The following is a 14810-nucleotide window of genomic DNA, read 5'->3' as shown; positions in this document are numbered from 1 at the left end:
GACGTTTTTGTTTACCTCATTCAACCAATCAAAATACTCCGCTCACGACACTGCGGAAATCAAGAAAGAACCCGAAAGGAGGACAGCTGACTGTCAAATGCAAGTCAGTTTGTCTTGAATTTGCTGAAAATATCGATGCAGGTAAAGTATTTTTTGTGTTTATTCTCTTATTCTAAAGTTCCTTTAATTAACTAACCCCTCATTTTGTTTCTGGATTGTTTTCTTATGTCATTTCTTGCATCACAGATTTGATAAAGTAAACATCAACATTGGCATGTGCTGAATTTGCAATAATCAATTTATTTTTGTGGTAACACATAGTTTAAAATAATAGTTTGAGGTTTCCTAATTGATCAAGGTATTTAACGGTCACTTAACTGTAAATTATCCATAGATAGGAGCTGTGACATAGTTAGAGTTGTATAACTTGTAATAGAAAAAGGCACATGTTTTGGCAAAGGAGAACAGGCAGGTAGAGACTCATGGCATCATCACACACATATTAGTTAATGAATCTAATGAGACTAATCAAGAGTAGTGAGAAGTAAGGCACTATAGAACTTTATAGAATGTTGCTCGCACTAGTGTTCATCTGTAGTTCTTCCAGTTCCATGGTGTGTCGTGCTAATGAGTGACACTGACAGCTCATTAGAAAATAGGTTTATGTTGACTGTAGTAAATGCCAGTATAAAACATTCAATGAAGCAATAAAGCAATGAAAGGTGATCAAGATTAACAACATAAAGAACCTGCACATGAATGATGTATGACTGTGACATACTGAAGATCGAGACCAGTAAAACTAGAAGTGACATCAGATTCTGAGCGAACACCGGCTGTTTTTATAGATTTCTTTACCTGTGTGTGTGATGTCAGTGGTCTTGTGATAGTAATAGCCTTGCCAAATGGAGTTCTTGTACAGTCATAGTTTTGCCATGTTAATGTTAAAAGGATTTGTCCTGGGGGGAAGATGTTTCAAATTGTTCTAAATTTGATAAATATTTAATATAAATTAAATTCAATCAAGTTGGCGTTTTATGAAACAGATCTTGTGATTGGTCAGAATGCCCCAACTCATTCAAACTTTCCAGTCATCAATTGTCGATGTACACTAGTTAAAAAAGCCAATGACCACCTGCTGGCGAGGCGCATTGATACAACCTCAACTAGTCTCAGTTAGCTTTGAGGGTCATTTTACGAGTAGGAAATATGAAGGCCAACGAAATATGGAGACCATAAGGTATGTGAAGTGATGACTTTGAATACGTGACGTAAGTTGATGCATGAATTCCTCCGGACTACGTCAGTCAATTCCAAAGATCGCTTTTGTGATGAAAAGAAATTGTTTAGAGTTTGCTGTCCAAAAACCCATAAAAAAAGAAGGGAAAATGTATGTGAAAGAAAAAAACCAGGAGTAGAGTAATAAGATAGGAATACGGAGACATATTTCTTGGGACTTGACCCTTGCAGGTAGGTGGACTGAAAGTAGGATGTGAACAGAACCGAACCAATTCTGTCTTACAACCGCATGAAAGCAGAAAAGAGATTGTCGTTAGATGGAATGACAATAACATTGACATGCTTCCATTTGAAACTTCTCGGTCTTCATTTTGGATTGACGCCCTCCCAAAGCCTAATTGAAGACCTCCGTCGTTTCTCTCCGTCTGGATTCAATTAGCTTTGGTCGGGCGTCAATCCACGATGACGACAGAGAAGTTTCAAATGGAAGCATGTCAATGTGTAATTGTTCAGGTTTATTTTTAAGATCACGACAACATCATAACTTTGTGATCTAAGTACATTTACTTGAAAGGCTTCCTGGATAAAGTGATAAATCAAGCTTCAAGATTATGAGCATTTGTGTGTAGATACATCATTATCTTTGAATTGATTGAATTATTATACACAGATCATGGAACTTGTTCAAGTTGATCGCAATCTGTTTGTCTTACCAACTAGTCTTAATTCACGTATACATAGCGAACACTTGAAATTCGATCATTCTTTCTAAAACTTCGAATGACAGAGGGCATTCCGGGAAAAGGGACCTAGGTACAAAATGATTGATTATATTGATTATTGATAATGCTGAGTTTAGATTCTAAAATCTTGTAAGATGCGTGTTTACTGAGATATGATCAAGATACTATTTTCCTGCTAATCATCAACTGATCAAGCTGATCTGAAAAGAAAACTATGACTCTTCTTGTCAGAACTATGTACACCCATCATACTTAGATTGTGTGAAAGTGATCATTGTACATGCTGCTCGGTACATCTCCAGTGTTGTTCCATGACTATTGACCTTGTAATGAATGTTCATACTTTTCTGACTTTGTATTTTTTCAGTGTGTACATGCAGCATGCCAAAGGAAAAGTATGAGAAGCCTGGAAGACAACATTCCCTTATGTCTGCTGCTGATGTAGCATCAGGCAAACAGTCTACCTGGTATTCCATAGAAATTACAGGTAAGTTAAAAGTACTGTATCATTGTACTTGTAATATTGCTGCTAATAATAGAGGGTATTGGATTGGGATTTGATCGTGGATCAGCGCAAAATAAATGCGCTTTCTGTTAAGGCCACAAAAAAAAATATGTCTGTTTCTGGTAACATGGCTAAAAAAAATAGGGTCGGTAGGTCGGGATTTTTTATTTTTATTTTTATTTTATTTTTTTTTATACCCCAAATGTAGACCAATAAAACTAACTTTAAAAATCGCGCAAAGAGACTGGATTCACTATACATAGAGACAAGACACTCAACACATTTACAAATCGTCAGCGGACTTTCGTTTTCACACGTTTTTGTTGTTCATTTTCTCACCCTGTCCTTTACCACCAAAAAAAAAAAAAATGTTAGAGTTTGGAAAAAAAAAGTTTAGGGTCGGCGCCGAAATTTAGGGTCGGTCGGGTGACCAGAAACAGAATTTTTTTTTTTTTGGCCTAATCTGAAACAAATAGCCCATTTGTTACGCCCAAATGATAATTTATAGATATTTCTCAGCTTCAAGGGTTCCCCAGTAATCTTTGTTTTTGTTTTTAGCACAGTCCCACCTCTTTAATACTAATAGCCAGGAACCTTCTATTCGTCTTTTCTTTTCTCTCCTAAATTTGGTAAATATTTTGAGGAAAATTTACGGATTGTTTTTATTTACTGTGTAAGGGCTTGTCTGCCATGTTCTTATTGTAAATGTGTTTGAAGACACCACATTTCCTGAACATGTAAATATGAATAAACATTGTTTAAACCAATAGCCAGGAACATAAATGAGCTCTGATTATATAGACAATAGCTGGGATGGCCAAATCATCCTCCTGATCGCCAGGGGCTGGGCAATGAAACTTCTGGTCAAATGCAACACTTTTGGTTGTAATATCGAGTTTTAAAGCTATATAAACACTGTTGATAAACAGTTGTATACATGTACCGGGCTAGTGAAATTTTTGCCGGGCTAGTAACTTTCTTCAAGTTACTCGCCCGGCCGGAGAGTAACATTTTTTAAGATTAGGTCATCCCTGCAATAGTTATTAACAATTTATGCTGTTTATGTGTCATCAGTGAAACAGTAGATATGGTTTTAGTTTTACACAGAGATGTCAGAAAAGGCCAAGTGTGGTATGTTGCATGTCATAAACGACACTCTGTAATACATGTACAATGTACAAAGATCAGTAATGCCTATCAAGGCTCCCCACAAGTGCTCGACCTGGAGAGTCCCGTGACCCCAAATTATAATTGTTATTGGTTCCACGGACCCCCTCAGCAGAACTTTAGAGGGTCCCCAAACCAGGAGGACTTTTGTAAGATCTGTGAGACCTTCACAAATGCGTTATTTGTTATGTCAGTCAAATGTACTACCTAAATTTGCGTCACTACAGATCTGGCATAACGTTTTCTGGAAAATTTGTTTAAAATCTAGCCAAGTGTAGGTTCTTGTTCATTCTGTATGGGAACTAGCAGTCGATTTCATCAGGACCATCTGCACGCATGACAATGAAAATTTAGTGCATTCTGCTCTTTTCAAGTTTAATGCATTGCGGCACCCCCTCCAAGAATTTCTGTTATGTTTTTGGGGCTTTTGTGTGTTTTTCCCAGACTCAGGGGACAGTAGGTCAGTTGGACCTGGATTGAAACCATGTGTAGGTCCAAATGCCCTTGTTTTGTCCGTTTAGTAGGAAAATTGATGGTTAGCAGACCTACATGTCAAAACTGTGTGGTTGACCAGCCAGGGATCAGAGCAATCCGTCAGATCAGAAAAGTATGCATCGGTGACAGGTGAACGAGGCCTGAAAATAACACTGTAGTCAACATGGTATCCGTTGGAAGGTTCAAGGAAATAAATAAATATTGCCATTGTCGGAATGCTGTGTAAGAAAATTCTTGTTTGTCATCATCTACTGCTGATTCAGCATCAAACAAGGAGTCAGAATGGTATTTAGAAAGGTACCTTCTTTGACATGTAGACCATCTTGTAAATCACAATAGACCTTACCTCGGATAAGCATTCTTTGTCTTGAACACATACCAAACATTATGACTGCAGACCAGCTGCTTCCTGTGAAGCACGGCAATGTTGTGCTGAATTTATTTTATAACTAGCACATATATGCCAATCTGTGAAATAAATACAGTGAAAACATTTTCACTGTGCACAGGAAGCAGCTTGGCTGTTGAGTTTTGGTACATGTATGTGTCTAAGTGGAAGCATGCTCTTATTCTGGACAGGTCTGGGGTGGTGGGCATGATTGATTGCATGGAGTGGAAGGTGGACTTCAGTTAATAGAAATGATTATGCACTGGTGTGTTTGTGTCACTGTGGTTAATCTAGCTCTTATTTTGTTTCAGGTTCAGTACGCAACATCTGCCCTCAGCTTTTTCATTTTCAACACATTACCTCCCTTTTCCTAAATGGCAACCATCTTGTACAAATACCGCCGGAAGTCTGCCATCTCATCCATTTGAACTGCCTGGACCTCTCATTCAACAAACTGCGGAGCATACCAGCAGAGCTAGGCGACTTGAGTGAACTACGAGAACTTCTGCTGAACAGCAATCAACTACGAACTCTTCCCTATGAACTGGGAAAGCTTTTTCAGCTAGAGATTTTAGGTATGATATTGTTCCTTGGCCACACTGAGTGGAAATATTCCTTAATTAAATTACATATCCATACCCAACTCACAAATAGCAATTAACTCTAGTTCAGTGCTGGTAACGCTGTACGCGTCCCCTTGGTAACCAAGGGAGACCACTCTAAAAAAGAAAGTGATCCATCCCATAATGCCCGACTATCAACAGTCAGACATCCGTATGCGTGCGCATACGCCGCCATCTTACCATTCCACTCTCAGCGAGCGACGTGTCTGGTCGCGTTTTGTTGTACGCTCCGGCTGTGTTCAGCCTTGGTCTTTGTTTCCTGACATTGACTTCGTTTGTCTGCCGCCGAGCTTTGTCAATACCCTGGCTGTTTTTGGGTGAGAGATTTCTTGTTTTATGTAACTCTGGCGACGTTTCTGTCGCACGTTGTGAACTTGTAAAATTTTTCAGTTCGAAAATTTTTTGTGAGTTCGTTTTGACATGGCGGAGTGCGCCAAAAATAGGACTAATTCGAGACAGGCTGCTGCTTCAGCTTCTCCGGCTGCTAGTTCTTCATCCTCTAAGAGAAGTTCTTCGTCTAGAAGAAAGAGTGATGGAATTTCCGCCACTTCTCAGATAGAACCGGGAAATGTAGGATGTGATGTTGATGTTGTTGTTGACAAGCCTTCGTCCGCCATTTTGTCCGGGAAGAAGGACAAAGTCACACGTAGTGATAAGGATAAAGATGTTGTTAAACCGGTTGTTTCGTCGGGGGCTCCTGGTGATTCAGGTGTGTCTCCCGCCGATATTGCGTCTTTGCTTTTGACTTTGAGTACACAGGTTTCTACTTTGGCGGCCGATTTGTCGGCGACGAAAGATGAGATTCGCGCACTTCCGGCTGGCGTCGTTGATGCATCTTCGTTGGGTAGAGTCAGGTCTTCACCGACTCCGTCCACTTCCGGTTTTGCTTCAGCTTCTGCTGCGGCTTCTGCTGTGGCTGCTCCTACCGTGGTTCGGGCGGAAGTGCATGCGTCGCAGCACGGTGATGGTCGGCTGGTGTCCCTTGTGCATGGGCCGGTGCGCTCTAAAGGTATGTCTAGCCCTCAAGTTACCAGGTTCTCTGGTGACGAGGGTTTGCGGTCACAGGATAAAGTAAGCCACTTGCGTGGTGAAAGCTCTCCTGCAATTTCTGGACAATGGCATCGCGTCCGTCCGGCAGTTGTAGGGAGCCCTGTGAATCGTTTGAACTCTGCATATACCTCTGATTCAGTGTCGGGTATGCCGGTTCGATATCCGTCCCGCGGGACGGATGGTGGGTGTGACTCCGAGGACTTTGCAAGTTTCTCTGGCGTTGACCCACCTGGTTGTGATAGCGACCAGGAAGGAGGGTTGGAGGAGGGCAATGCCACGGCCGTGGATGACACCCTTCTCAACCTGCCGTCGAAGCTGTCGAGCGCGGTGGCTATGGCAGCGGAGACGGCCTCCAAATACTTTCCGGAAGGGGTGGTGAGAAGCAAGGAGAGACTTCTGCCACCCAGGTCGGCTTTTGACGATTTCCGGTCTGCCAAGAATGATTCTGGTCAGTTCCGGTTTAAAGAATCGTCCTCGGTTGCCTATGTTATGGCAAAGGTTTTCAAGGGAAGGAACGGACCGGATGTGCCGTTGCTGTCGCAACGTGGTGATGCACCTGAAGATGTTCTCCCGTGGTTGGCCAAGGCGGGGGATCGAGCTGTTTCTGGTATTCAGAAGTTGAAGCTTGTTCCCCGGCCTGTTAAGCTGATTGGGCATTTCGCGTTACCAACGGCTGTGTTGCCGGTGACGCCTGAGCTTGCTTCGCTGCGTGAAGTCGGTTACGGTTCTTGCACTCCGCTTCCGTGTACCGAGGCTTCGATGGTGGGTCTTGAAGATGCAGGGAGGTCGTTGCTTGAGCTGACGTCAGTGTCAGAGTCTCTGCAACGGTCTCTTTCGAGGTCGATTGCGACCTCACTGGACCCCTTTGAATTCAGGTTCGACGCTTCGGCGCTTGACGTGTCTACCCTTCTGGCCACTTTGGCCAAGGTTACAAGGGAACAGATGTCGGTTTCAGCCAACCTTTACGCACATGCAGTGCACTCAAGGAGGTCGGCGTTTTTGTCGGGATCGAGGATTTCTGATAAGTCCACGATTGAGGCCTTGAAAGTGTCCCCGTTTTTAGAGGGATCGTTGTTGGGTCAGGCCTCTTTGGATGCTCTCCAGAAGGAGACAGCGGACGCGAGGGATCTCGCTATAGCCCGCATTGCTTTTCAAGGTTTGCCTAAGGCTCAGGGCAAACCTCAGTTTCAGTCTCAGTCACGGACTCAGTCGCAGTCTACGGCCAAACCTCAGACATCCTCGTCTGGTGGTGGCGGTAAGGCTCAGAAACAGTCGTTCTCTTCAGGGGGTAGAGGTCGCGGTGCGCCCTACCCTAAGAGGGGTCAGTCCTTTGGTGGTTCTAGGGGGTCGGGGCGCAAGCCCCACCCCCAATGAAACTCCCCCGAACAGGCCTTCCCGGTAGCCCCCGCACTGGTTGTGGCGGGCGGCCCGTCCAGGGCCCTCTCTTCCTGGCTGCAGCTAGTGGACAGCAAGTGGGTTACCGGGATCGTTCGTTCGGGGTTCAGGCTTCTCTGGTCAGGGGAAAAAGCACCTCTGACCAGGATAATCCCGCTCTGCAAACCCCCCAGGGATCCGGAGGCGAGAGCCGCGGTGCAAGGGGAGGTGTCAGCCCTTCTCTCGAAAGGGGCGATAGAAGAGGTCTTGGACTTACGGTCCCCGGGGTTTTACGGCAGACTGTTTGTTGTACCGAAAGCCTCGGGGGCTTGGAGACCAGTTCTCGACCTGTCAACTCTGAACATGTATCTTCGAACGGTGAAGTTCACTATGGAGACGCCGGCCTCTGTGCGAGAGGCGCTTCGTCCGGGCGATTGGGCTACCTCAGTGGACCTTACGGACGCATACTTCCACGTCTTGATGCACGTGACGGACAGGAAGTGGTTGCGCTTCCGCTGGGGAGCCAAGGCCTACCAGTTCAGGGCACTGCCGTTCGGCCTATCTCTCGCGCCTTGGATATTTACCATCGTGGTGCGTCAGCTCTGCGCTCTTGTGCGCGAGGAGGGCGTGCGTCTGGACGATTGGCTGATCCTACATCAGGACAGAGAGTTGTGCCACGTCCATACTCGCATGGTGCTCAGTCAGGCTGCCCAGCTCGGGTTCTCTGTGAACCTGGGCAAATCAGAACTGGTTCCATCCCAGACGTTCACTTACTTGGGGATGGAGTTCGATACGCTCAGTTGGTCGGTCCGCCCGTCTCAGAAGAGGGTGGCCAAACTTCAAGACTTGCTCCGTGCGCTTCACGGAGAGAATCTGGCCAGTGTACGGGTTCTGACATCAGTACTCGGCCAGATGGAGTCTATGGCTACTCTTGTCCCACTGGGCAGGGTACACAAGAGGCCGTTTCAGGCAGCTCTTCAGGCCCGGTGGGATCAGTCAACCCAGGGGTGGGACACCCAGATTTCTCTGGGAGACTGGTTTTTCGAGACCACGCAGGTCTGGCTTCTTCCCTGGGTCTCACAGGGAGTCCCGATAGTGCGCCCGGCGCCAGAGAACGAGCTGTTTACCGATGCTTCTCTGACGGGGTGGGGAGCGCACCTGGGGGAGCATGTGGCGTCGGGGGAGTGGAATCTGTCTCTTCCCACGCGCCATATCAATGCTCTAGAGTTGGAGGCTGTTTCCTTGGCCCTCCAAGCTTTTCTGCCGTTCGTTCAGAACAGTCATGTCAGGTTGCACACCGACAACAGGACGGTCGCGGCTTACGTGAACAGGCAGGGCGGAACGAGATCCCTCAGCCTTTCAGACAGTGCGTGCCTCATTCTAAAGTGGTGCGCTTCGCATCATATTCTGCTGTCAGCCTTCTTTCTGAAGGGCAGCTTGAACGTCCTTGCAGATGCGCTGAGCAGGGGGGACAAGGTGGACGCTGTCGCACCAATCCCTGCACCGTCTTTGGGAGCAGATAGAGAAGCCTCAAATCGATTTGTTCGCAACTCGGTATTCAGCGAGGCTACCTCTGTTTGTATCCCCCTTCCCGGATCCTCTGGCGTGGGGCGTGAATGCGCTAGAACTGGATTGGACAGGGCTGACAGCTTACGCCTTCCCTCCGTTTTGCTTGTTGGGCAAAGTTCTCAGGAAGGTCGACCTGGAAAAGCCAGCGCTGGTTCTGGTTGCCCCACTTTGGCCAAGCCAGCACTGGTTCCCGGACTTGCTGCGACTGGCGGTTCGACCGCCTATCCCCATCGCAGTAAGAAAGGGAGAACTTCTTCAACCCAGGTCGGGAATCCCTCACGAGAACCCTCAGGCCCTCAACCTTCAAGGGTGGATTCTGTCAGAAGCGCTATGCTTAAGGCAGGCGCCTCTTCTGCCACTGTAGATTTTGTGAAGCATGCTCATAGGAAGTCAACCAGTTCGGTCTACTCGTCTCACTGGGCCTCTTGGGTGAAATGGTGTGGTCTTAACAGGGTTAAACCTTTGGCACCGAGGTCCATGCAGGTGGCAAATCATTTAGCCTGGCTAGCTGGACAGGGGGGGTCAGCGTCTTCCCTTCGTGTTAGAAGGTCCGCGATTTCGTCAACACTTAGGCAGCTGGGACATAAGATTACTCTTGATGGGGTTGTCGCTAGCGTTATTAAGGGTGCTGCCCTTAAAGCCGCGCGCGTGAAGTCTTCGCTCCCTGCTTGGGATTTGTTGCTTGTGTTGAGATTTTTGGCTTCTAACGAGTTTGAACCGTTACAGTCATCTAGTTTGGCTAACTTGACGCGCAAGGCGGTTTTTCTAACATTGCTCGCGACGTCGCGTAGAGGGAGTGAGGTGCATGCTTTATCCGGCTTAGCTAAAGATATTGCAACCGAAAAAGATGGTTCCATATCTCTTAAATTCAGGCCTGAATTCTTAGCAAAAAATCAAAAACCAGGTCATATGTCTCCTGTCGTTAACATCCCTGCCTTGAGCAACATCCTTGCTCCTGGAGATCTTGACATAGTTAACTGTCCGGTCAGAACGCTCAGCGTTTACCTGTCTCGAACTAGGTTCATTCGTTCAGAAAATCAAAAGTTGCTTTTTATCTCTCCCAATACAGCAAGGGGCAAAGATATTGCTAAGGTGACTTTGGCTAAGTGGGTATCCACGCTAATCAGGCAAGCTTACGCCTGGTGGCATACTCAGTCCGGAGAGGTTAGGGCAGTACTTCCCCTGACCTCGGCAAGAACGCATGAGGCGAGAGCATGGGCCTCCTCTGTGGCAGTGCTCCGTTCAGGCCGTCTGGCTGACGTTTTGGAGGCGGCCTATTGGAAATCGGAGGATGTCTTCATGAATTATTATCTGAGAGACATCTCCTCCCTGCGACAAGATGGCAGTTTTGCACTACCTTCTATGGTGGCAGCAGGACAAGCTCTTCTACGTTGATGTTTGGTGAGTACCCGCCACCTATAGTAGCAATCTGCTATTTGTGAGTTGGGTATGGATATGTAATTTAATTAAAAATTTTAAGAGTAAATTTTCATTTAATTAATATACTTACCCAACTCACAACGTTTATTCCCTCCCACCTCCCCGCTGTGGTTGGTACTGGGGTCTAAAAAAGAGTGAGTTGGGCTTCGTTTTGGAATGATAAGATGGCGGCGTATGCGCACGCATACGGATGTCTGACTGTTGATAGTCGGGCATTATGGGATGGATCACTTTCTTTTTTAGAGTGGTCTCCCTTGGTTACCAAGGGGACGCGTACAGCGTTACCAGCACTGAACTAGAGTTAATTGCTATTTGTGAGTTGGGTAAGTATATTAATTAAATGAAAATTTACTCTTAAAATTTTTAAATTCTGTGTAAGTGTGCGTTTGCATGGATGAAATATTTTCATCACAGAACTGATTGCCTAATAGATTTCTTGATTTTCAAAACATCCACACGGTAGAAATTATACGAAACCCTGGGAGAAAGTCACATCCATTTGTCCTCCAAGCAGGGTTTCCTGGTTTTGAAAAGACAACTTTCATCCCTGTATGTGTGTATGAATGTTTGTTTTGCAATTGTTACAAGTACTGATAATTTGCAAGAACAGTAGAGTAATACAGTATATTATTTTTGTTTTGGGGAGATCTATACTCTCTTAGTGACTAATACATGTATAAGTGTCCAGTACAGTTGTTCTTTCTTTGTACATTCAGTCAATATTTGGACATTTTCTGCTGAATTGATTTAACAGACGGACATATTTCAAGCCTGAAAGTGGCGAGTATTTTACTCACCATGGCGAGTAGAAACATGTAACTGGCGAGTAGAAATGTTCATCTACTCACCAAATGCAAGTAAAGTTGCTGAAACAAATTGTTGGTTTGACTAGTAAAGTTGCTCTCTGGCTAGTACATTTTCAGAATCACTAGCCAAAGGCGAGTACACCATTTGTTTGACTTTCAACGCTGTATTTCTTGAAGCTGTTGATTTGAAGGATACGCATGTTAAAGCTGAGCAGATCTGTGTTGATGCACATGATCTCTAATCTTCAACAAGGAGGAATGTATTTTTGAGAAGGATAAAGAGCATGCTAAAGCAGAAATCAATGTCACCGTGGAAGTTTGGCGTAACTCGATTGTTGGCGATTTTAATGTTTTTGAGCTTTAGACTAAGTAAATTATTCTCCATGAAAAAATATCGTCTTAAATAAGAAGCAATGCATGATTAAACATTTAAAAAAAAAAATATATCGATCGATCCATACCTTACCATACCATCTGTATTTCATAATAAAAATAATCAGTTTTGTCCTTCTCTTGAAAGGCTGTTTAAAACGAGTGACGCCAACATTCTGTGAGATGACGCTTTGTTGGTTTGCCCAGGGAAGGAATATTTTTTTAATACATATGGGAAGTAATAGTCTGTATTTCCGGGGCATTGTGATACCTGTGTATTCCATGTGTGTTACTTACAGACCTCGGGGGCAACCCTTTACCAACGGATTACCTAAATACCTCTCACAGTGGGAACGGAGCACAGAAACTTGTTCATCTCCTGTTGGATCACTTACCTGGTGAGTACTCTTGCACTCGTATGTTCTTTGAATAAGTACAGGGGAACCCCCATTTTGAGACCTCCCAGTCCCAAAATCTGAGAGGAAAAGGGAGGGAGTGTTAAAATGGCGGTAAATCTAAAGACGCTATTTGCAGAAAATGTAAAAAACTAGGGTAATAAAAGGACGTCTTGGAAGTGGGGCTCCACTGGTTTTGTTTTCTTCTTCATCATCTTTCTCTTTGTTCTCTTGTGTTTGGATTTGCAGAAATTTGGTGTCACGTCAGAGAGAGAGAGAGAGAGGAAGAGCAAGAGAGAGCTGACTTTGTTTGCGTCTTGCTTTGTGTGTACATGTCGGTGTTATTGTTATGTTATTGTTTTGTCTTTGTTGTGGTGGTTACTGGACTTGATGTATTTGTCTTGCCTTTTCAACAGATAGCAAACACTTGTGTGTAATGTTGCTTTCAGAACATTTTAAGTCGTCACATTGCCTGGTCTTCAGGGCTTTTTTTCTCTTAGATTCTGTAGCTTGTTGCTACATTCCAACAATCACATTATCATTGACCTTATTGTCAAGCAAACAAACAACGAGAAAGACTCAATCAGACACACACGACAGCAACATCCAAGGTACTTATGGCCGATGTCTCAATGATACTCTTTTATGGATGATATTGAATACTATTCCATGTCTGTGTTCAAGGCCTGCAATGGTTACTTTGCCTGGTTGAAGACGTGAACAGAGTTGCTTCCCTTGTGTGGAGAAATTACGTACAGCACTATATATTATGTATTGAGCTCTACAGCTACGGTTTCCACCTTTCTTCTTTGCAAAATGAAATAGATTCATTGTTTTGCATTGTGCCATATCTTTGAAAAGCAATTATGACTTGAAAAGCTGTTGGTTGATATTGCGCCCAAGTGGAAATTGCAATACATTGTTGCTCACAATGTTGCAGTTGGTACAGGTGTATTTTTATTGATATTTGTACAAAGTAACTTTTACATGTGTACAGATAGGGATTACCCCATATTAAGTACAAAGTACTTTGCTAACTTTAAAACTTAAAAGTGGAAAGACATTGTTATCTCAAGGGTAGACGGGTGTATGTGACATGGGAGCTAATTCAATTGTGTATGATTGATTTATCCTCAAGTACTCAATATAGTGTTTACCTCCCTTGTCACATAATTCTTGTCAAGCTGTACCGGTAGCCTTTGAGTCGGGTTTTAATTTTTCACTTTTGACATTGTACCAGGACATTTTTCAAAGTGAGAAGTTGGCATTTTGACATAGATGGCACAGAAAAGTGATAATAACACATACCAGCTGTTTGCCTCTTCAAATGAGAAGAACCAAATGAAAGATTGTCCTTCCCACATAATTGTTAGTGATCGGGTACACGGCTATTGATCTGTGTTGGTTTTTACATGGGATGTGAGTATTTTCACACTAGAACACATACCCAAAATCTACATCCTGTATGCGGGGGGGGGGGGGGGGGGGGGGGGGGGGGGAGTTGATGAATGAATTTTGTAGATGACGCCTTTGCCATTCTGCAAAATTAATTTAGCAGAAGTTCGCACGGTGTGCAAAATGCAAATAAGTTGCAGATTTTGGATGCGTGTCCTAAATAAGGGATGGTCTTATCCCAGATAAAAGCCTGGACAGATCTGTGCTGGTGTATGACATCCCTCACACAAGAATAATGTTATTTTAACTGGTTTAAGTAGCGCAACCCAGTTACACTTTGGGTTCTTGCTGGAAATAGACGTTAGTCTGTGAAGAAGCGTGCAGGTTTTCTGAATTTGCAGTGTCAGAAATATATATATAACGTTACTTCTTTGTGTCACTTTTTGTGTGGTCACGTCTTTACATAATTTATCTTAATACCTGTCTCCAGGTTTAGGTTTCAATTTCATCTTGTTTTGATGAAGCACGGTTGTGTGTGTATTCTGTTGCTTGATGAAATGACAGAACGTTCTTGTGATTTAAAGGTTCCGTCTTTTCTGCATACATGATAACTTTCATTGCCACAGATAACCATATGTCCATGCTTTTAAATGAAGTAACTCAGTAAGAGCATCCGTTCTTTTAGAAATTATACCGTAAATCAATAGCATGGCTGCGTTTTGTGCAGAGTGGAATGTTTTTTGCTGATGTTACTTATGAAATTCCTTCAGCAATTGATTCCTACTCTGTACAGGAAGCAACCAGGCACCCCCCGCGGGCTAGGGGGAGTCCCATATTGGTTGGGACGAGAAAGAATTTACCCGATGCTCCCCAGCATGTCGTAAGAGGCGACTAACGGATTCTGTTTCTCCTTTTACCCTTGTTGAGTGTTTCTTGTATAGAATATAGTCAATGTTTGTAAAGATTTTAGTCAAGCAGTATGTAAGAAATGTTAAGTCCTTTGTACTGGAAACTTGCATTCTCCCAGTAAGGTAATATATTGTACTACGTTGCAAGCCCCTGGAGCAATTTTTTGATTAGTGCTTTTGTGAACAAGAAACAATTCAGAAGTGGCTCTATTCCATCTCCCCCCTTTCCCCGTCGCGATATAACCTTTGTGGTTGAAAACGACGTTAAACACCAAATAAAGAAAGAACAGAAAACAACCAGGCTGGCGATTCTCGGTATGTTTTAGTTGAAAGACGCTCTT

General features: G+C 44.1%; 1 protein-coding gene across 1 annotated transcript; it reads left to right on the top strand.

The window, feature by feature from the left end:
* Nucleotides 1-51: 51 nt before the first annotated feature.
* LOC138960014 (CCR4-NOT transcription complex subunit 6-like) lies at nucleotides 52-12429 on the top strand. Its single transcript, XM_070331733.1, has 4 exons — nucleotides 52-141; nucleotides 2350-2469; nucleotides 4849-5112; nucleotides 12071-12429. Exons 2-4 carry the CDS (start codon nucleotides 2364-2366, stop codon nucleotides 12202-12204), a joined length of 504 nt encoding a protein of 167 aa, XP_070187834.1. The 5' UTR covers nucleotides 52-141; nucleotides 2350-2363; the 3' UTR covers nucleotides 12205-12429.
* The last annotated feature ends 2381 nt before the right edge of the window (nucleotides 12430-14810 follow it).

This window comes from Littorina saxatilis, linkage group LG2 (genome assembly GCF_037325665.1).
Source record: "Littorina saxatilis isolate snail1 linkage group LG2, US_GU_Lsax_2.0, whole genome shotgun sequence".
Taxonomy (NCBI): domain Eukaryota; kingdom Metazoa; phylum Mollusca; class Gastropoda; order Littorinimorpha; family Littorinidae; genus Littorina; species Littorina saxatilis.
The sequence above is the reverse complement of the archived record's forward strand: the minus strand, read 5'-3'. Positions and strand labels throughout refer to the sequence as shown.